Below are 23,480 nucleotides of genomic sequence, written 5' to 3'. Positions count from 1 at the left end.
AATTTCCATTCAAATAAAGAAATGATTGCATTCTTATTCAACAAAAACAAAAGTTTATGCATATCTTTCCTTCAATTATTCACATTTTATACAAAATTACTTATCTAAAGGCATTGATAATGACTGATTGCAATTGATGTTGCATTATTTCTGATATAAAGGAAGAAATATTTGCATTTTTAAGCAATGCGAACAAAAATTTAGTATCTTTTCCCTGAAATTCAGCATAATTTTTGAAAAACAACCAATCCTGATGTACAAAAAGTACTGAAATCAAATGGTGGTTCATGATTTCTATCATAATAAATAAATTATTGTATATGTATTCAACACAAATAAAAGTTTAAGTAATATTTTCCTTACATTATCAAAATTCTTATAAAAAACTTATCTCGAGGCCTCTGAAATAACTAGTTACAAATAACATTGAATTTTTTGTTATCATAAAAAGAACAATTGGTAATTTTGAACAATGCAAACAAAATTTTAGTATATTTTCTCTGATATTTTTTTAATTTTATGAAAAACAACCAATCCTGAACTACAAAAAGTACAAAATCCAATGGCTGTCAATAATTTCCATTCAAATAAAGAAATGATTGCATTCTTATTCAACAAAAACAAAAGTTTATGCATATCTTTCCTTCAATTATTCACATTTTATACAAAATTACTTATCTAAAGGCATTGATAATGACTGATTGCAATTGACGTTGCATTATTTCTGACATAAAGGAAGAAATATTTGCATTTTTAAGCAACGCGAACACAAATTTAGTATCTTTTTCCCTGAAATTCAGCATAATTTATGGAAAACAAACCAATCTGATGTCAAAAAAGTACTGAAATCATAATCTCTATCAAAATAAAGAAACTATTGTATATGTATTTAACACAAACAAAAGTTTAAGTATTATTCTACTTACATTATTAAAATTCTTATAAAAAAACATATCTCGAGGTTTGAAATAACTAATTACAAATAACATTGCATTTTTTGTTATCATAAAAAGAAAAATTGATAATTTTAAACAATGCGAACAACATTTTAGTATATATTCTCTGATATTCTTTTAATTTTATGAAACACAAGCAATCCTGAACTACAAAAAGTACAAAATCCAATGGCGGTCAATAATTTCCATTAGAATAAAGAAATGATAGCATTCTTATTCAACAAAAACAAAAGTTTATGCATATTTATCCTTCAATTATTCACATTTTATACAAAATTACTTATCTAAAGGCATTTATAATGACTGATTGCAATTGACATTCCATTATTTCTGATTAAAAAGAAGAAATATTTGCATTTTTAAGCAACATGAACAAAAATTGAGTATCTTTTCCCTGAAATTCAGCATAATTTTTGAAAAACAACCAATCCTGATGTACAAAAAGTACTGAAATCAAATGGCGGTTCATAATCTCTATCAAAATAAAGAAATTATTGTATATGTTTTCAACAAAAACAAAAGTTTAAGTAATATTCTCCTTACATTATTAAAATTCTTATAAAAAAACTTATGTCGATGCCTCTGAAATAACTAGTTACAAATAACATTGAATTTTTTGTTATCATAAAAAGAACAATTGGTAATTTTAAACAATGCGAACAACATTTTAGTATATTTTCTCTGATATTTTTTTAATTTTATGAAAAACAACCAATCCTGAACTACAAAAAGTACAAAATCCAATGCAGTCAAAAAGTTCCATTCAAATAAAGAAATGATAGCATTCTTGTTCAACAAAAACAAAAGTTTATGCATATCTATCCTTCAATTATTCACATTTTATACAAAATTACTTATCTAAAGGCATTGATAATGACTGATTGCAATTGACGTTTCATTATTTCTGAAATAAAGGAAGAAATATTTGCATTTTTAAGCAACACAAACAAAAATTTAGTATCTTTTCCCTGAAATTCAGCATAATTTTTGAAAAAGAACCAATCCTGAAGTACAAAAAGTACTGAAATCAAATAACGGTTCATAATCTTTATCAAAATAAAGAAATTATTGTATATGTATCAAAAGAAGAAAAATTAGTAATTGTATACATTGCGAACAACATTTTAGTATATTTTCTCTGATATTCTTTCAATTTTATGAAAAACAACCAATCCTGAACTACAAAAAGTACAAAAATCCAATGGCGGTCAATAACTTCCATAACAATAAAGAAATGATTGCATTCTCTATCAAAATAAGAGAATATGAAGTAATACATATAATCAGGAACATATATTTTGACATACTGTTCCCAGATATAATGCGTGAACATTAATTTATAATCAACTTGGTTGCAATAACATAATATATTTTTTTATGTGTTATTGCGACCAAGTTGATTACAAATTAACGAGTAAAGGTGTCCTCGTAGAGGTCCGCGTTTTATTGAATGTAAATACTGTGGAGTTCGTTTTACATAAGAATTTTAATTATATACGTATCCGTCCGATCCGTGCATATACTTACTTTACTGGTCGATCGCTGACCGTTGTCACGGTAACTCTCACATAGCTGATTTGACGTATCTGACGGATTCTATGGGTCATCGATCACCGATCAGTCATCGATCAGTCAAACATCCGTCACCGATCATTCACCGATCAGTCAAGTTCACGTCAAACAGTAACGCCTAAGGTTGCAAGTACTGTAATAAACAGTAGATCTTTACAAAGAAAACATTTTTCTTTGCAATACACAAGTTGATGTATGTTATGTAAATGCAACTGTAAGAGTGTGTGTATGTGTGTGTGATTGTTCTTTTCCCCTTTTTATTATAATGCTGATATTCATATAATATATATTCACAGTAGTAGAAAAAATGTAGCAATTATTTAATTTTTTTTTTATTCATCTTACCCCTTAACACCATAGTCAGGTGATGATGTACAGGGATTGTAAAAGCCTGACCACTGAAAAAAAGTAAAAAAAAAAAAAGAAGTTGTGACCTTGCAGAAAAATTTTCTTTACATTCTATGTTTACAACAATTTCTTCATCATATGGGGAAGACAAATCTAAGATGGGGCGCTTTTTATCTGAATACTTACTAGTTGTTATCTCAAAGGGCTTACTCTATAAGTTTGAAAAGGTAAGGTCTTCAATGGTCCATGAACAAAACCTTTTAACATTCTTTTTTCAATTAAATCAGGAAACAATTCCATATTTAGTTGTGACCTTGTGAAAAATTGTTTTTACACTCTTTGTTTACAACAATTTCTTCATCATATATATGGAGAAGACACATCTATGATGGGGCGCTTTTTATCTGAGTACTTAAAGTACTTTTTGCTACTCTCAAAGGGCTTACTTTATAAGTTTGAAAAGGTAAGGTCTTAAATGGTCCATAAACAAAACCCTTTTTACACTTTTTTTTCAATTAAATCAAACAATTTTAAGTTTTGACCTGCATAAAAATTAGGTCTTTCCACTTTTCCAAGGAAAGAACTATTCATTTTGTTCTGATTATTACTATTTTCTTCCGCCAAATTTATTTCTAGCGCTGTTTGTTTCTTTCGCAAGATGTCCCTTATAGGTTTGGTATATGATATGGAACAGTTAATGCACTTTTGAAACTCAGACACTGCTTAACCAAACACTTTTCTTTGTAATAGTTATCTCCTAGAACACTGTTTTTCTTGTTATGATTACTCTTTCACAACCATAAAAGAAAAAGACAAATTTTTTTTCCATATTGCTGGTGATATCCTCAGGATATTTTGTGAGATCCCATATGAGAGTTATTCCCCCTTCTTTTCTTGATTTAAGTGAAATGTATTTGTAACTGGCAAACCATAAGTGATAGAGACCTAGGGTCTTTTGATTTGAGGTTCTTGGTCCACAAAAAAGAAAATGAGGTCAAGATCAAAAGTCAGGTCACTTTCTAAATTTTGATTTTGGCTTAGTATTGCTTCTCCACAGAAACCGTACAAGATATCGACAAAATATTTTTACTAAACTGAGAGTTGTGACATGTCTTCACATATTTATGTTGGTTATAAGGGGTCGTTGACATTTGATGGTTAGGTTTTCTCCTTTCTAATGTTTAAAATTAGCTGTATTGTGATATAATCATTACGACCTTGAAATTTAGGTCAAGGTAAAACTAAATTTGTCGTTCAAGATTGTGACCTTTACAATAAATTCATATTTATACATGATAAAGCCATGGGGTCTATTGCATTCCGGTAGTAGACACATGACCTAGAAAAGGTCAGCCGAAAGTGACCATATGTAAACTGGAAGTAGCCATTTGCTGCACTGATTTCATTTAAAAGTACATGCACTTGGAACCATATATTTTTGGAATCAGTGCATGGCCGGACATTTTTTGTCTTATCCCAATTTTAATCCCTTAAGACTTTGTAACAAAAGGCAATCATTGTAATCAGCTGAGCATCATATAAACAATAATTGACATAAAAAGATATTAAACTTGACTTTTGATATAATTCGATTTTCAGACGTAAACTGTTAAATTGACAGTGCTTCATTTGAAGTTAGCAACATCAGTGTACTAATATCTGCCTAGTAGACTCTTTATTTGTGCAAAGTTACCCTGTCAGAAACTTAACTTTTTAAAAAGTACATTTTCCTAATACCTGATATTGACTGGACAATGGTAAAACACGTACCAGAGATTGTTATGTAAAATCTGTGTACGTTAACAAAGCACGATAGAGTTTAAGTATCTCTTTCCATGTTATTTCTTCCAGAAAACACTCGAAATGAACGTTAGATAAAATTATCAAAGATCATCTTAGCATGTTTTAAGAATTCGGACGCATAATAAAATCTTACACCTGGGCACACATGTACCAGTTCAAATAATGAGGTTCTGACGATTTTTCGCTTATTAAGTCTCTCAAACAAAATTTGGAGACTAATTGGTTTAGTTCAGTTCTTCTTCTTCTTCTTCTCTTCCGCTGCTTTTAAATTTGAACTTGTCCCCACCCGTCAAGATTAACTTAGGGTTCCACAATATGTTAGACCAACATGTCTAGTGGTGCAATCAGGGTATTGTTTGTGAGGGTACTTTGAGTGGCAAAAAGAAAGGAGGGGTTTTACTATAGAACCATATGGGATTTTTATGCCCCATCTACGATAGTAGTAGGGCCATTATGTTTTCTGGTCTGTGCGTCTGTTCGTTTGTCCTTCCGTTCGTCCATCCGTCCGTCGTCTGTCCCGCTTCAGGTTAAAGTTTTTGGTCAAGGTAGTTTTATGATGAAGTTGAAGTCCAATCAACTTGAAACTTAGTACACATGTTCCCTATGATATGATCTTTCTAATTTTAATGCCAAATTATAGATTTGACCCCAATTTCACGGTCCACTGAACATAGAAAATGATAGTGTGAGTGGGGCATCCGTGTACTATGGACACATTCTTGTTAATTTTTATTTTCAAAAGATTATAACTTGAGAACAGTTAGTGATAGACACATGGGGTCTTCAGTTATGAACATGGGAACATATGGCCTACTTCAGGTCAACAGGTCAATTATGACCTTGACCTTTGACCTTGAACGGATTTTTTTCAATTTATACAAAGTTAAAAAAATATTGGAAATTCTATTGAATTGAAAGAATAGTAAGGAGAGTTCTTATTGGTTTAAACTTATGGGGAATTTGTTTGGGAGACTTCGTAACAGCATCCTGTTAAAATCATTTCTTGTAACCTTTATTACTACCTTTTTAAATTTTTCATCAAATCATATTTATATACATATTTTTGATAATCTAAATTATGCTTTTGGTTGCATGCTCGAGTCCGACTCATTTTTGGTGGAACCACACAACATGCTCAAGGCATCCACCTCAAACGAGTGATGCTGTTTTGTACGTTGTCTTTTAAAATTATCTCATTACTGATGTTATATTCAACTCTGCATTTAATATCCAACTTAGCATGGCTGAAGTGGAAAAAAAATATAACATAAAAGTACGAGTCGGGAACTATATATTTGAGAAGGTAATTGATTCTGACATTTACCGACAGGTTTTAACAGTATGTAGCTGAAGATGAACTGATTTTCATTTTCATCATCCAGATGTTTTGTGATCGTAATTTCATTCTTTTTGGCGATAGTACGTACATTCTCTTTTGAACAGTTCATCAAGTATCAAGAACCTTGTAATACTGTTTCAACAGCTTATTAATTTCAGGTTGGCTACCCTAAATCATTAATTAATAGTGCCATCAAAATAATTATTTTTTTCCACTCTTGTTTTTATACGACCGCAAAAATTAAAAAATCTTTTGGTTGTATATTGGTACCACGTTGTCATCGTCGTCTTCATCGTCGTCAGCGTTGTCCGAAGACAGATGGTTTCCGGATAATAACTTTAGTATAAGTAAATAGAAATCATTAAAATTTTAATACAAGGTTTATAACCACTAAAGGAAGGTTGGGATTGATTTTGGGGGTTATGGTCCCAACTGTTTAGGAATAAGGGGCCAAAAAAGGGGCCCAAATAAGCATTTTTGTAGTTTCCAGACAATAACTTGTGTTAAAGTGTATGAATCTCTCTGAAATTATACCACAAGTTTCCATACTACAAAGGGATGGTTAGGATTGACTTTGGGGGGTTATGGCTCAAACCATTTAGGAATTAGGGGCAAAAAAAGGGGGAAAACAAGGCATTTTCTGGTTATAGGACAATTGAGACAATTTAAAAGCAGTGTAAAGGAGGTAATCCAAATCAAAATCCAAGTCAATTTAAATAACAATGTTTGATTACCTCCCTTACACTGCTTGTAAATTATGTATTAAGAAATGATGATTGTCTGAGAAACTGACCATAAATTGAGGGAAAGAATTATTTTTTGGAACAAAAAAAGGGGGGAGGTGAAAAAAATTGAAGGGGACAATCTTTCTCATTTCAGATTTCAGAAATTAAAAGAAAATTTCTTCAAATATTTTTTTTTGGGGGGTTAATATTCAACAGCATAGTGTATTGCACAAATGCAAAAAAACGGGGTAAAATTTTTTTTTTTTTGGGGGGGGGGTCAATTTGCATAGTGTATTTTACAAAGCAAAAAATTGAATATAGATTCAAATCATATAACCGATTCTAAGTTCTTTGACTACAGTTATTCTGTGTCAGAAATATATTATGTGTCAAAAATTTAATTACAATCCATTTCAGACCTGTATCAAGCATTAATATTGTGTCCATTTTGGCCCCAACTTTTCAGGGTTGGACATCTGCGGTCGTATACAGCTGCGCTCAGCGAAGCAATTTATTGATTCATTATTATCCGAAAATTCAGCAACAAAACTAAAAGCGATTAAAAGTTTGATAAATCTAACGTAACAATAATGCAACGTAACCGTAGATACAAATATTATTGTTGCGTTCGTAATTAATCAGTTCCTAACCCAACCTAGTATTCCGGCAATAAGGGGCCAACATAACAATAACTTTTTTGTAATTGTTACGTTGCAAAGTAATCATAGCCAGTGCTTATTCTTTATTGTAAAATTTTTGCCAAAACACTTACAAGTAGAAATGTTTCGAATTGTAAGTTTTATTTATAGAGGTACAATTTTTTTCTTGTAGAATTTACTAGAGAGAAGAAAAACTAAAAGTTCTTCATTAAAACTAGGACAAAGTAGAAGTGGCGGGTTAGTTATTACACAGAAACAAGGTATATAAACTCATCATAGATACCAGGCTTTAAATTTTGTCAGCCAGATGAGCATTTCATCTACAAACTCATCAATGATTCTCTAATAAAAAAAACTAAAATAGGCCAAATAAGGTACGAAGTTGAAGAGCATTGAGGGCCAAAGTTTCCAAAAAGTTTTGCCAAATACAGTTAAGGTAATCTATTCCTGGGGTAGAAAATCCTTAGTATTTAGAAAAATTCAAAGTTTTGTAAACAGTTAACTTATAATTGTGACCATATCAATGATAATTCATGTCAACACAGAAGTGCTGACTACTTATATTTATTATACAGTGTCAAGTGATCCTATATGCCTACATTATTAGGACATAGCTGTATTTCCTATATTTGCCAAAAAATTTCTACATTTCCATTTTATATTCTTTATTTATTACCCTGCTCCCAATTTGGAAGGGGTTTACTGTTTTACCCTTTTCTGTTCCATGAAATTTTTGTCGAGCCTGCAACATTTATGTCGCCATAGCAATCCTAGATTCCGTCAACATTTAGGTTCAGTCTGTGGTTCAAGGTTTTTTTTAGGCATCAATAACTTTGTCAAACCTTTATGAAATTTTAGGAAATTTGGACAAAGGCTTTTTTTCACCAAAAGAAAGTATCGAGAGCAAAATTTTTAAAATATTTATTTTCATTTTTCTGTATTTTACTGATAAATGAACTTAGTTTTTAAAGGCTTTGTCTTTATTGTCATGATGTCCATGCCATTTTGTTTACTGACCTAAAAAGTGCAGAAGTTTTTCATTCTATAGTTCCTTCAAGATCGAGTAAAACTATGTTTTTGCTTGATTTCATATTGAAAATTAAGTTAATTTGATCGAACATTCCTTGCAAAATTTTAAATGTATTGTAATGTTTTAATCTTTTTACTTAGAAAATGATCCATTAACAGTTATATATATATAACAGACTTTCATTTTGGACACAGTGATCCAGGAAATTGTTTGTTTTTTATTAGTGCAGTTTCTTTTCTAACCACGATTTTCTATCAAAACCAGCTGTTTACCTAATTTTTCCAATTGTATATGAATAGGAATACTTTATTAAATCCAATTAAAGGGCCCATTTCCGAGCATATACATATATTTATATAGTATTAATTATTCAGTTATTTTTATACCACCGTTTACGGGACGTATTATGATATACTATTGTCCTTCCGTCAGTCTGTCCGTCCACCTATCCGTCCGTCAGTCGTCAACATGTCGGACAATAACTCAAAAAACGCTTTAACCAATTTGCATGAAACTTTGGTGAATTGTTTATATCTATTGACGTAAACAATTTCGATTTTTATAAATTTTAGATTTTACGTTTCCAAGTTATGGCTATAAAAAAAGGTGTAGTCAAAATTTGTTTTCAATTTGCTATCCGCCACCATTTTCAGTCTATTCACTATTCCTTACAAAGAAATGGAGGAATTAAATCATTTCGATCATAACACAGAGTTTTGTCCTAGTGAAAGTTCCTCCATGGTTAAATTTTCATCCATTGAGATCCAGCTAGTGACAAACTTGCTATGTTTGTATTTTTTTGTGGTTTTGCATTATCTTTAACACTCACGAAGGTGTTCTATAATCATTTTTTAACACTTTTTTTTTCCTAATTTTGTTTAGCTTTGATTAAGTCAAAAAGTGAGACATAGGTATTTGATAAAGTTTGTGATCAGGTCAGTTTAAGGAGAACCTGTAACTAATGGTAAATCAATGATATTTGGTACACAGTTGTATAAGCATTGGCACATCTTTTGGAGATTATTTGGCCCCACCAACTCAGTCATGGTCCATTGACTTTGAAATATTTTCATAGTATAAATGTTAAAGTTAGTGACTAGGTCAGTTCAAGGGAACCACTGTTGATAAGTCAATGATATTTGGTATGCAGTTGTACAAGCATTGGCACATCTCATTTCCTTTGAGATTATTTGGCCTTGCCCCCTCAGTCATGGTCTATAGAATTTATAAGTTTTGCATAATTTAACATGTTAAAGTTTGTGTTTATGTCAGTTTAAGGAAAACCACTAATGATAAGTTATAATATTTGGTATGCAGTTGTACTAGCATTGGCACATCTCATTTCCATGGAGATTATTATGCCTGTCCCCGTCAGTCATGGTCTATTGAGTTTATAACTTTTGCATACTTAACATGTTAAAGTTTGTGTTTATGTCAGTTTAAGAAAAACCATTTATGATAACTTATGATATTTGGTATGTAGTTGTATAAGCATTGGCACATCTTAAATTACATACAGGTGAGACATATCTATGTTTCAACAGTTTATTAGTTCTCTCATCACTTTGTGTCCGTCGTCTGTTAACTTTTACAAAAATCCTCTAAAACTACTAGGCCAAACTTGGCTACAATCATCATTGGGGTATCTGTTTATTAAATTTGTTGAAGAACAGCGGGCAACAGGCCGCTGCAAACAGTTGCTGTGCAACCAATGTTTTATCAAATTTAAAATTTTTGATACTGATGACAAAATGGAGGTCATGTTCGGTATTGACCATTTTCACTTTTACTGTGTAGGAGTTATGCTCCCTAATCTATTGGAAAATGGCAGTTTATGTCATTTCCATGCAATTTCTTATGAACCACTTTACCTATGCTACTAAAATTTGAATATGCTCTTAATAATGTCAAAATGGTGGTCAAGTTTAATATTGTCTTTAAGGAGTTACGGTCCTTGATAGAAGGGAAATTTGCTCTTTATTTCGTTTCCCTGCAATTACTTATGAACTTTTCAGCCTGAATGCCCTTAAAATTTTAATATGCTGTTACTGATGACATAACGCCATTCAAGAGTTATGGTCCTCGAGAGATTGGAAAATAGGCATAGAATGTGGCAGGTAAAAAAAGCCTGAAAGCGCCTTTCAAAAAACAGAAAACCCAGATTGCTGTCAATTTGACAGCTCATTCCTTGTTGCCTATTATCTTGAAATTTTTATTACCAGTAGATATATATGTCCCTTAAAAGAAGATTTTTGTTTACCCTTTTTGATGTTTCAGGAAACTGTAAACAAAAAAATGATCAGCAATAGATTTTTGTAATGAATTATATAATTATAATGAGTGTCCATTGTTGAAGCTGCACATAGACATAGGTGAGCATACAAGCTCTTAAGGGCCTCTAGTTCTTGGACTTCCAATATTTTCGTCTTTTAGACAAAAATCTTCTATATTATTCTTATTTGCAAAAAAAGTAAAACAAGTAATGATGTGGACAAAAAATATGAAAGCTGTAGTCTATGTTCTTGGATTTAAGAATTGTATGAAAGAGTTTTAAAAAAAATAGCAGTTATACATGTATATTGTAGAAATATAGTGTTGGCTTCTGAACAGTTGAGATTAGTCGCAAATTCAGATGAATCAGACACCATAATAGTCCAAATTAGTTGCCAATCCAGACGAATCACAATAAACACTTGGTATTTCAACCATCTGACAAATGTTACTAAAGCAGAAATTGTTTTGGATCTAAAAAAGGCCAGTTCTGGTATGACCTATAGGACCTATAATGAAATAATAGAAACACTTAATTCTAAGTTTCATTGCCAAAATTGCTAGAAATTTTCAGTTGTCTAAAAATCAGTGATAAAGTCTACTGTGGATTCATTGTTATTCATGGGATACCAATTTTTGTTTGTGGGTATAGGTGAACAGCAATTTTTAATGATTGAAGAAGTACCCATGTATGCAGATTTTGGCAAAACCAGGATATCAAATATTCAAGAAAAAACATTTTGTTTCAATCCACAAAAATTAGTACCCATGAAAATAAATGAATCCACAGAACTAGTATTTAATCATAATTTGAATGTTTAAGGCAATTGTTTTTTGCCTTTATGCTATGGGGAGACTGCCATATTTTTACACTAGATTCATGCCAAACTGGTAGAAGTAGATTCTTCTTCTGCTATGATACTTTTTCTAAATTTTTAGATTTAATCCAGTCAAACCTATATTAAGCAGTCACTCAATGTGAAATATCAAAAGTGAGTGCTCAAGAGAGGTGACCTTTTAAATGAGGTTCTGGGGGGAAAAAATGGATTCTGACATTGCACTTCGCCAGGATCGGGGGAAATTGTTTCAGTTTTTTAGCTTACCTGGCCTGAAAGGCCAAGTGAGCCTTTCTCATCACTTGTCGTCCTTCATCATCTGTTAACTTTTACAAAAATCTTCTCCTCTGAAACTGCTGGGCCAAATTTAACCAATCTTGGCCACAATCATCATTGGGGTATCTAGTTTGAAAAATGTGTCTGATGACCCCGCCGGTCAACCAAGATGGCCAACATGGCTAAAAATAGAACATAAGGGTAAAATGCAAGTTTTGGCTATTATTTTGAAAACCGCTATGAAAAGAGAAAATCGGACTAGGGCAAAAAGGTTCCAAATGTTGAGCTCTATCTATTGTTCATTTACATCAAAACTGTCAGATGACATATTGTAGGAGTTATTGCCCTAACATGATGAATTTTACCATTTTTTTTTAATTTTTGCCTATTATCTCGAAAGTTATAATAGATAGACAGAAACTTTGAAAAGCAAAAATGATCAGCAAGACAAGATCTACAAATAAGTCAACATGGTCGAAATCTTTAGTCCACTCCTTATTAGAGTGATAGTCCTATGATGACAATTTTACAATTTTTTTGCGTTTTTGCCTAATATCTTAAAAGCTATATAAGATAGATAGAAACTATAAATAGCAAAAATGATCAGCAAGACTAGATCTACAAATAAGTCAACATGACTGAAATTGTTAGTCGACTCCTTATTGAAGTTATTGCCCTTTAATGACGATTTCCAGTTTTGCCTATTATCTTGAAAACTGTAATAGATAGATAGAAACTTTAAAGAGCAAAATGATCAGCAAGACAAGATCCACAAATAAGGCATAATATGGCCAAAATATTTAGTCGACTCATTATTGGAGTTATTGCCCTTTAATGATAGTTTTTAACATTTTTTTGCATATTATCTTGAAAACTATAATAGATAGATAGAAACTTTAAAAGTGAAAAATTATCAGCTGGATAAGATCTACAAATAAATGCCAACATGACTGAAATTGTCAGTTAACTCTTAATAGAGTTATTCCCCTTTAATGATGATTTTTACTAAAAAGTGACCATTGTTGAAGATGCAGGTGAGCGACACAAGCTCTTTAGAGCCTCTAGTTTCAAACGGTCGAGTTATCGTTCTACGAGCAGAAAAATAAGAATTGGCGGATTCTGGCAAAAAAACATTGGAAATAGTTAATATACGTGGAGAATTAAGTGGATGATATGGTTTTCAATGGAAACTGAAAGCATTGGAACATGAGAAATTCACATTTTCACCTCCTTTTGTGCAATCTCTGTTACAAGCGGGTTACGATTCTCCTTTTTATACGACCGCAAAAAAATTTTTGTGGTCGTATATTGGTATGACGTTGGCGTCGTCGTCGTCCGGCGTCGTCCGAAGACACTTGGTTTTCACACTCTAACTTTAGTTTAAGTGAATGGATCTTTATGAAATTTTACCACAAGGTTCAATACCACAAAAGGAAGGTTGGGATTGATTTTGGGGGTTATGGTAATAACAGTAAAGGAATTAGGGGCCAAAAATAAGCATTTTTGTAACTTCCAGACATAACTTGTGTGTTAGTGTATGGATCTCTCTGACATTGTACCACAAGGTTCCATATCACTAAAGGAATGCTGGGATTGATTTTGGGGGTAATTGCCTCCAAATTTTAGGAATTAGGGGCCAAAAAAGGGGCAAAAAACAAGCATTTTTCTAGTTTCATGACAATAACTTGTGTGTAAGTGTATGGATCTTTCTGAAATTGTACTACAAGGTTCCATATCACAAAGGGAAAGCTGGGTTTGAGTTTGGGGGTAATTGCCCTAAACGTTTAGGAATTTGGGGCCAAAAAGGGGCCAAAAAACACATTTTTTTCTAGTTTCCAGACAATAACTTGTGTTCAAGTGTATGGATCTCTCTGAAATTGTACTGCAAGGTACCATACCACAAAGGGAAGGCTGGGATTGAGTTTGGGGGTGATGAATCATAATGGGGGTTCAAAAAATTTTGGGGGGGGATTTATTTTTTTTTCCTTTTTTTCTTTTTTTCCTTTTTTGTTTCTTTTAAAATTTTCCATTTTAAGTTGGTTATTTCTGATTTATATTTAAAATCAAATAATAATGATATGGTAGGAGATACACACCAAACAGGATGTGTAAATTATTATATAATAAGTATTGTGCAATAGCAAGAAATTTTCAATTGCACAGTATTGCACAATAGCAAGAAATCTTCAATTGCACAGTATTGCGCAATAGCAAGAAATCTTCAATTGCACAGTATTGCGCAATAGCAAGAAATATCCAATAGCACAATATTGCGCAATAGCAAGAAATTGTCAATTGTACAGTATTGCGCAATAGCAAGAAATATTTAATAGCACAGGATTGTGCAAAAGAAGATACTTCCTATAAATTGCTTATTTCTTGACCAATTTCAGTGGGGTTTTATTCTTGATTTCATGGGGTTCTTTAATATGCTGAATCTAACCGTGTATTTAGTTTTTGGATTTTGGGCCCCGTTTTTAAATTGGTCCACATTGAGGTCCAAAGGGTCCAAAATTAAACTTTGTTTGATTTCATCAAAAATTGAATTATTGGGGTTCTCTGATATGCTGATTCTAACTGTGTATTTAGATTCTTAAATTTTGGTTCCGTTTTCAAATTGGTCTACATTAAGGTCCAAAGGGTCCAAAATTAAACTTAGTTTGATTTTAACAAAAATTGAATTCTTAGGGTTCTTTGATATGCTGAATCTAAACATGTATTTGGTTTTTAGATTATGGGCCCAGTTTTCAAGTTGGTCCAAATCGGGGTCCAAAATTAAACTTTGTTTGATTTCAACAAAAATTGAATATATGGGGTTCTTTGATATGCTGAATCTAACCATGTATTTAGATTTTTGATTTTTGGGCCCCGTTATCAACTTTGTCCACATTGAGGTCAAAAGGGTCCAAAATTAAACTTTGTTTGATTTCATCAAAAATTGAATTATTGGGGTTCTTTGATATGCCTAATCTAACCGTGTATTTAGATTCTTAATTTTTGGTTCCGTTTTCAAATTGGTCTACATTAAGGTCCTAAGGGTCCAAAATTAAACTTAGTTTGATTTTAACAAAAATTGAATTCTTAGGGTTCTTTGATATGCTGAATCTAAACATGTATTTAGATTTTTGATTATGGGCCCAGTTTTCAAGTTGGTCCAAATCGGGGTCCAAAATTAAACTTTGTTTGATTTCAACAAAAATTGAATATATGGGGTTCTTTGATATGCTGAATCTAACCATGTATTTAGATTTTTGATTTTTGGGCCCTGTTATCAACTTTGTCCACATTGAGGTCAAAAGGGTCCAAAATTAAACTTTGTTTGATTTCATCAAAAATTGAATTCTTGGGGTTCTTTGATATGCTGAATCTAACCATGTATTTAGATTTTGGATATTGGACCATAATAGGTGAATGTCCAATTTAAAATTTTTAAGTTCTTAGACCACATTCAATCTGTGTTAGAAACCTATGCTGTGTCAAATATTTAATCACAATCCAAATCCAAAGCTGTATCAAGCTTGAATGTTGTGTCCATACTTCCCCCAACTGTTCAGGGTTCGACCTCTGCGGTCGTATCAAGCTGCGCCCTGCGGAGCATTTTATTACCTTTTATGAACACATATATTTTTCATCATGATTATATTTTGGTTTTTAAAAACATGAAAATCATTTAAATGACCGTTGTTTAAAGTTGAAATGACGATTTTGTGCGAAAATAAGGTGACAGCTGACCGCGTTATCTAGACAGGTAACTGCTGAAATGAGTTAAATTATATAGAAAAAAATGTTTGGGAGGGTCTGAAAGTGACCGTTAGAGGCAGGTGACCACTGAAAAGAGATGACTGTAACGGCTGGTTTCACTGTATTTAGAACTATTTCAATTAAAGATAACGGTGGACTGGAGCAGTTTCAAAACATTGATTTATAAATGTATTTTGCATTTTTCATGTTTTCCAATTGACTAAGATGAATTAAGTAGAAATCTGAGTGAAAAAGTGTGTCAGTTTTATCATTAACATTTCATTCTTTAGATCTTTCATCCTAATATGTCAGTTGTTTATTAAGTTCCCAAACGAAGTTTGGGAAGACTTATTGTTTTTGCTCAGTTCTTATTATTATTATTATTATTATTATTATTATTATTATTATTCTTCTTCTTCTTCTTCTTCTTCTTCTTCTTCTTCTTCTTCTTCTTCTTCTTCTTCTTCTTCTTCTTCTTCTTCTTCTTCCGCCGCTTTTAAATTTGAACTTGTCCGCACCCGTTCTCCAAAACCGCTTGTCAGATTAACTTAGGGTTTCACAATATGTTAGACTAACATGTCTAGTGGTGCAATCAGGGTTTTGTTTGTGCAATGGGGTTTATAAAGGGGTACTTTGAGGGGCAAAAAGAAAAGAGGGTTTTACTATAGAACCCTATGGGATTTTATTTTTTAAAATTTTCAAATGATTATAAATTGAAAACCATTTGTGATAGACACAATCTTTTTAATTGAAAATGTTCTAAATGATAAAGCCCATTAAATGAAATACAGGGTTAGTCCCCAGGGGTCACCCCCACCCCCTGCCATTTAAGAAAGTTCTAATACCTTGTAAGTGGTCAAGATCCCCACCCCTAAACCATATATATTCTGGTTTGTCATGCTAAGATGGTTTGAATGATATACAGGGTTAGTCCCCAGGGGTCATCCCGACCCCCTGCCATTTGAAAAAGTTCTAATATCTTGTAAATGGTCAAGATCCCCACCCCTAAACCATCTATATTCTGGTTTGTCATGATGATGCACATCAAATGTAATACAGGATTAGTCCCCAGGGGTCACCCCCACCCCCTGCCATTTAAGAAAGTTCTAATATCTTCTAAGTGGTCAAGATCCCCACCCCTAAACCATATATATTCTGGTTTGTCATGATAAAGCACATCAAATGAAATACAGGGTTAGTCCCCAGGGGTCACCCCCATCCCCTGCCATTTAAGAAAGTTCTAATATCTTGTAAGTGGTCAAGATCCCCATCCCCTAAACCATATATATTCTGGTTTTTCATGCTAAGATGGTTTGAATGATATACAGGGTTAGTCCCCAGGGGTCATCCCGACCCCCTGCCATTTGAGAAAGTTCTAATATCTTGTAAATGGTCGAGATCCCCACCCCTAAACCATATATCTTCTGGTTTGTCATGATAAAGCACATCAAATGTAATACAGGGTTAGTCCCCAGGGGTCACCCCTACCCCCTGCCATTTAAGAAAGTTCTAATATCTTCTAAGTGGTCAAGATCCCCACCCCTAAACCATATATATTCTGGTTTGTCATGCTAAGATGGTTTGAATGATATACAGGGTTAGTCCCCAGGGGTCATGCCGACCCCCTGCCATATGAGAAAGTTCTAATATCTTGTAAATGGTCGAGATCCCCACCCCTAAACCATATATATTCTGGTTTGTCATGATAAAGCACATCAAACGAAATACAGGGTTAGTCCCCAGGGGTCACCCCCACCCCCTGCCATTTAAGAAAGTTCTAATACCTTGTAAGTGGTCAAGATCCCCACCCCTAAACCATATATATTCTGGTTTGTCATGCTAAGATGGTTTGAATGATATACAGGGTTAGTCCCCAGGGGTCATCCCGACCCCCTGCCATTTGAGAAAGTTCTAATATCTTGTAAATGGTTGAGATCCCCAGTCTTAACCATATATATTCTGGTTTGTCATGATAAAGCACATCAAATGTAATACAGGATTAGTCCCCAGGGGTCACCCCCACCCCCTGCCATTTAAGAAAGTTCTAATATCTTGTAAGTGGTCAAGATCCCCACCCCTAAACCATATATATTCTGGTTTGTCATGCTAAGATGGTTTGAATGATATACAGGGTTAGTCCCCAGGGGTCATCCCTACCCCCTGCCATTTGAGAAAGTTCTAATATCTTGTAAATGGTCGAGATCTTCACCCCTAAACCATATATATTCTGGTTTGTCATGATAAAGCACATCAAATGAAATACAGGGTTAGTCCCCAGGGGTCACCCCCACCCCCTGCCATTTAAGAAAGTTCTAATATCTTGTAAGTGGTCAAGATCCCCACCCCTAAACCATATATATTCTGGTTTGTCATGCTAAGATGGTTTGAATGATATACAGGGTTAGTCCCCAGGGGTCATTCCGACCCCCTGCCATTTGAGAAAGTTCTAATATCTTGTAAATGGTCGAGATCCCCACCCCTAAACCATATATATTCTGGTTTGTCATGATAAAGCACATCAAATGAAATACAGGGTTAGTCCCCAGGGGTCACCCCCACCCCCTGCCATTTAAGAAAGTTCTAATATCTTCTAAGTGGTCAAGATCCTCACCCCTAAACCATATATATTCTGGTTTGTCATGCGAAAATGGTTTGAATGATATACAGGGTTAGTCCCCAGGGGTCATCCCGACCCCCTGCCATTTGAGAAAGTTCTAATATCTTGTAAATGGTTGAGATCCCCACCCCTAAACCATATATATACCTATTTGTCATGTCTCGAACATTTGAATGACGTATACGGTCAGTCCCTAGGGGTTCCTCCACCCCCAATGTTCTAATATCTTGTAAATGGTTGATATCCCCACCCCTAAACCATATATATTCCTGTTCGTCATGTAATGAACATTTGAATGACGTATAGGGCCAGTCCCCAGGGGTTCCTCCCCACCCCCAATGTTCTAGTATCTTGTAAATGGTCGAGATCCCCACCCCTAAACCATATATATTCTGGTTTGTCATGCCAAGATGATTTGAATGATATACAAGGTTAGTCCCCAGGCATCACTACTGCATATAACTTTACTGGACCAAACCAATTTTCACTGGACGTTGCCCAATGTCAGGCGACCCTGGGAATTACGAATTATGGGAACTTCGTTTGGGAGACTTCGTAACAGCATCCTGTTACAATCATTTCTTGTTAAATATTGAAAATTAGAGTGAACAATCCCTCTTATCATTACTTAATTTGAAACATATTTGTTTTTCCACAACATTTGGTAAAAAAATATGATAATCCTTGAGCGAGGCCTTCACAAGTTTTGCTTGTGAAAACGCATAACTGGTCACAAGTACACTGCTTGTTAAAGTGCCAGTTGTGTGATATAAAATTGAGAACTAAGCCCAATGATTTGAATTCTGACTGGTCGTATGATATTTCAAAGGAAAAACTTTTTATGCCAATGAATTGATGTTTTTTTTTAACTTCAGGTACTCGTACAGGTAACAGCGTACATCAAAAGATTTTAATTTTTAGCCAAAAATTTTTTCACTGAATTAAAACGTGATTATAAAGGCATTGAGATAATGTTTGATTCATTTATTGCATTAAAAATGACATATTCTGTCAAAGATAAAGTTTCCTTCATCTGCCCAAGGACCAAACAAATCCAAGGTCCCCCATTGAAAAAAATTATACAATTTGGATTTGAACAATACAAAATGTTACCTTATCCAAGCATCACCAGTGTTGTGAAGGATAAGGTTCATTATATGAGGGCTTCGAGGGTTAATAAGTGAACCTTTACTTTATGTCGAGGCCACACACCTTTTTTCACAGCTGAGTGATTTTTTGTATAACCACTACACTATATTGGCCTATGCAGAGACCTGACCAGCCTCTTTTAAAAAAAAGAAACCAAGCCGTCATGGGCATTTATTGGTCTGAAAACTTCTTTTTGGGACGGGCATATTATTGTTTATATAATTTCGGAGGGTACATATTAACCCTCAAAGCCCTTAGGCTTCTTCATATAATGAACCTTATCCTTCACATCACTGATGATGCTTGGATAAGGTAACATTATATATCATAATCCTGGGCTTGCTCAGGTTAATAAGTGAACTCTTTGTAGCTCCAATAAATGCAACTTCCAAATAAAATTATAAGAAATAAATGGAAATTAATAAAGAATTGATCTTATGTACATTACCAGTAAAAAACTTGAACAGAGATATAAACAAACAAATTCAGCAAATTATAAGTATCCAACACTAACTGATTTGAAAATCAGTCAAATCATTCTGACTCGAGTCTTATTCTGTTTTTAAACAGACTAGTCTTTGCTCTTAACCTCTATTCCACATACCTAGCAATTTTTATCAAATACCAAAATTAAGTCTAATTTGAAGCAGTATAAAGCAAAACTTAAAATTCTTGAAGCAAAGAAGATATCTACATATGTAGAAAAAATAAAAATATATGATTAATTCTTTTAATCTTGTCATGTATAATATGCATCACATGTTAACACAACATAATTGGAAAACAAGTATTTTTTAATGTCCATCACTAGTTCATAAAATCTTAAGTATCTCCATAAGAAAATCGCAATACGATATATATGTAACATCACTAATGTCCAGTAACTATATATATCCTTCACTAAAACAACATTTTGAATGATGGTTCCTCCATCTCCAATCTGTTAGTCCCTCAAAGACAGTACATCTCCTGATGCAGAAAAACTCTGAAACTGTATCTGTAAGTCACTGTCAACATCAACATGATCAGGCTGTAAAAGTATGATTAAATACTGAATGGACATAATTTGAATTTGTATTGTCTACCTCAATATCCTTACAGTAAAACTTTTTGAATGTCTGAGCTGATGCCCAATTCGCTGTTTTTGTCGAGCCTGCGACTTTTGTCGCAGAAAGCTCGACATAGGGATAGTGATCTGGCGGCGGCGGCAATGGCGTTAGCTTACTTCTTAAAACCTTTATATTTTAGAAGCTAGAAGACCTGGGTGCTTCATACTTTGTGTTAATTTCTTTCTTATTATGATTAATAGATATATATTTAGTATGTGCGTACCTTGCAAGGTCCTCATGCCCGTCAGACATTTTTCATTTGACCTCGACCTCATTTCATGGATCAGTGAACAAGGTTAAGTTTTCGTGGTCAAGTCCATATATCAAGTATTATAAGCAGTAGGTCTACTATATTTGGTATATGGAATGATTGTAAGGTGTACATGTCCAACTGGTGTCATCTGACCTTGACCTCATTTTCATGGTTCAGTGGTCAAAGTTTTGATCTTTTTTTCTAATACTCTATGCAATAGGTCAACTATATTTGGTGTATGAAAATATTTTATGATGTACATGTCAGTCTCGCAGGTTTTATTTGACCTTGACCTCATTTTCATGGTTCATTTCTCAGTGTTAAGTTATTGTATTTTGGTCTGTTTTTCTTCAACTATAAACAATAGATCAACTATATTTGTTGTATGGAAGGATTGTAAGGTATATATGTCTGTCTGGCAGGTATCATCTGACCTTGAACTCATTTTCATGGTTCATTGGTCAATGTTAAGTTTTCATGGTTAAGTTTGTTTCTTAGATACTATAAGCAATAGGTCAACTATATTTAATGCATAAATTGATTGTAAGGTGTAAATGTCTGTCTGGCATGGTTCATCTGACCTTGACCTCATTTTCATGGTTCATTGGTCAATTTTAAGTTTTCTTGGTTTAGATTGTTTCTTAGAAACTATAAGCAATAGGTCAACTATGTTTGGTTTATTGAATGATTGTAAGGTGTACATGTATTTCTCGTTTGGTTTATCTGACCTTAACCTCATTTTCTTGGATCATGTTAAGTTTTTGTGTTACTTGTAGTAATGCTTTATATTTAGGACTATCAACATAAAATCAATGGTTAGTAAAGAAGGCGAAACATTTCAGCGTGTGCACTCTTGTTTTTATCTGAATATCATATAATGATATACCTGCTCTTTTAGCTGCAGAAGAAGATACAGATCTATATGAATGAGTTTTAAATTTCCACACATTTATGCCTGCATTAGACAGTACCAATTTCAGCCATCTGGCAATTGAACAGCTTGTTACAGCTTTTAAAGTTTTGAATGAAATGAAAAATTTACTACTTTTTCTTAAGTCTTTAGTTCGGTGAATATAATGTTTTAAAGTTTCAACAGGACAAATTTCTTTTTTCTGAAAAACAGGAATAATAACATCTTGTCCTATGTTTTTAGGTCTTGTCGTCTTTAATAAAGTTGTGACATGAAAAACAAATGATGTGCCTGTATTTAGTACTGAGTTTAAATCGAGACTTGCAAGTGTTTGCGATCTTTGAGCAGATGCTAGAGCAATTAAAGCAACACATTTTAGAGTTACGTTTTTAAATCCAAATCCTGTAAAGGGTACAGAGATTCTAAATAGCTGAACACTTTGCCAACATCCCAAGTAAACAAGTATCTTGGTCTTGGTGGTCTAAGATTAAACACACCTTTCAAAAAACTTTGAATATAACTGTTATTTTCAAAAGATAAGTTACCCAACAAAGTCAGTGTCTGACATATTGCTGAGTTGTGACTATTTATACAGCTATAAAATCGTCCTTTTTGAAACAACATAGACAGATAATCTAAGAATAACTTAACAGATGGAGAAGTGGGACTAGCTTGTCTCGAATTACACCACAAAACCCAGCTTCTCCAAGAGTATTCATACTGAACATTGGTTGACTTTCTCCAAGATTTAAGAAAGATTTTTGTAAATTTGTCTGAAAAACCTTGATTAAGGAGATGTTTCCTGAAACAAGACAGGCGATAAGAAACATTTTTCTTGTGTTCATTGTGTGTCTTTGATTGTTGTGTACTAGAGTTAGCAAGTTTGACAACTGAAGCAATTTTACAGAAACATCTTTTAATGCTTTCAATAACTTTGGATACCATAACTGAGTTGTCCATACAGGGACGATTGAAATTGCGCTGCTTACCTGATCTTCTTCTATCTTTTGTAGTACTCTGCTAATATGACTGAAAGGAGGAAATATATAAGGATATAATTTATGCCATGAAAATGAAAAAGCTTCAGTTGCATAAGCATCACTATCTGGAAACCAGCTTACAAAATTATTCAATTGTTTATTTAGCCTCGAGGCAAACAAATCTGTATCTGGGATGAAAAAATGTTTGGTTACTTGATGAAAAACAGATTCATTGAGTTTCCACTCTGAAGTGTCATTAAAATTTCTTGATAAATTATCTGGTATAATGTTTTCTTTCCCTGGAATATGAACAGCAGAGAGTAAAACTTGGTTTTTTTTATACACCAATACCATATTTGTTTTGTTATTTCTAATAAAGGTAAAACTGATCCTCCTTGATTATTAGCTCACCTGGCCAAAAGGGCCAAGTGAGCTTTTCTCATCACTTGGCGTCCGTCGTCGTCGTCGTTAACTTTTTAAATTTTGAACTTCTTCTGGAGAACCACTGGATTGAATGAAACCAAACATGGCATGAATGTTCCTTATGAGTTGCTGACCAAGTGTTGTTACTTTGTAGCCGATCCACCATCCAAGATGGCCGCCAGCGGGGGACTTCGTTTAACATAGGACCCTATGGACAATACATACAAATGTCTTCTTTTAATGAACCACTGAATGTAATGAAACCAAACATGGCATGAAAGTTCCTTATGAGGTGCTGACCAAGTGTTGCTACTTTGAAGCCGATCCATCATCCAAGATGGCCGCCAGCAGGGGACTTCGTTTAACATAGGACCCTACGGACAATACATACACATGTCTTCTTTTAGAGAACCACTGAATGGAATGAAACCAAACATGGCATGAATGTTCCTTATGACGTGCTGACTAAGTGTTGTAACTTTG

General features: G+C 33.4%; 1 protein-coding gene across 1 annotated transcript in view; it reads left to right on the top strand.

Annotated features, from left to right (window-relative positions):
- Window positions 1–23,480, top strand: part of LOC127701234 (coiled-coil domain-containing protein 149-like) — a 312,275-nt gene that overhangs the window by 217,424 nt on the left and 71,371 nt on the right. The window contains exon 8 of the mRNA XM_052205059.1: window positions 7,575–7,662. Coding sequence (XP_052061019.1) covers window positions 7,575–7,662 — 88 coding nt within the window. The remainder of the gene's footprint in view (window positions 1–7,574; window positions 7,663–23,480) is intronic.

The sequence above is a fragment of the Mytilus californianus genome, unplaced genomic scaffold, assembly GCF_021869535.1.
Source record: "Mytilus californianus isolate M0D057914Y unplaced genomic scaffold, xbMytCali1.0.p SCAF_5, whole genome shotgun sequence".
NCBI lineage: Eukaryota > Metazoa > Mollusca > Bivalvia > Mytilida > Mytilidae > Mytilus > Mytilus californianus.
Note: the sequence above shows the minus strand (reverse complement) of the source record. Positions and strands in the feature narration are given on the sequence as shown.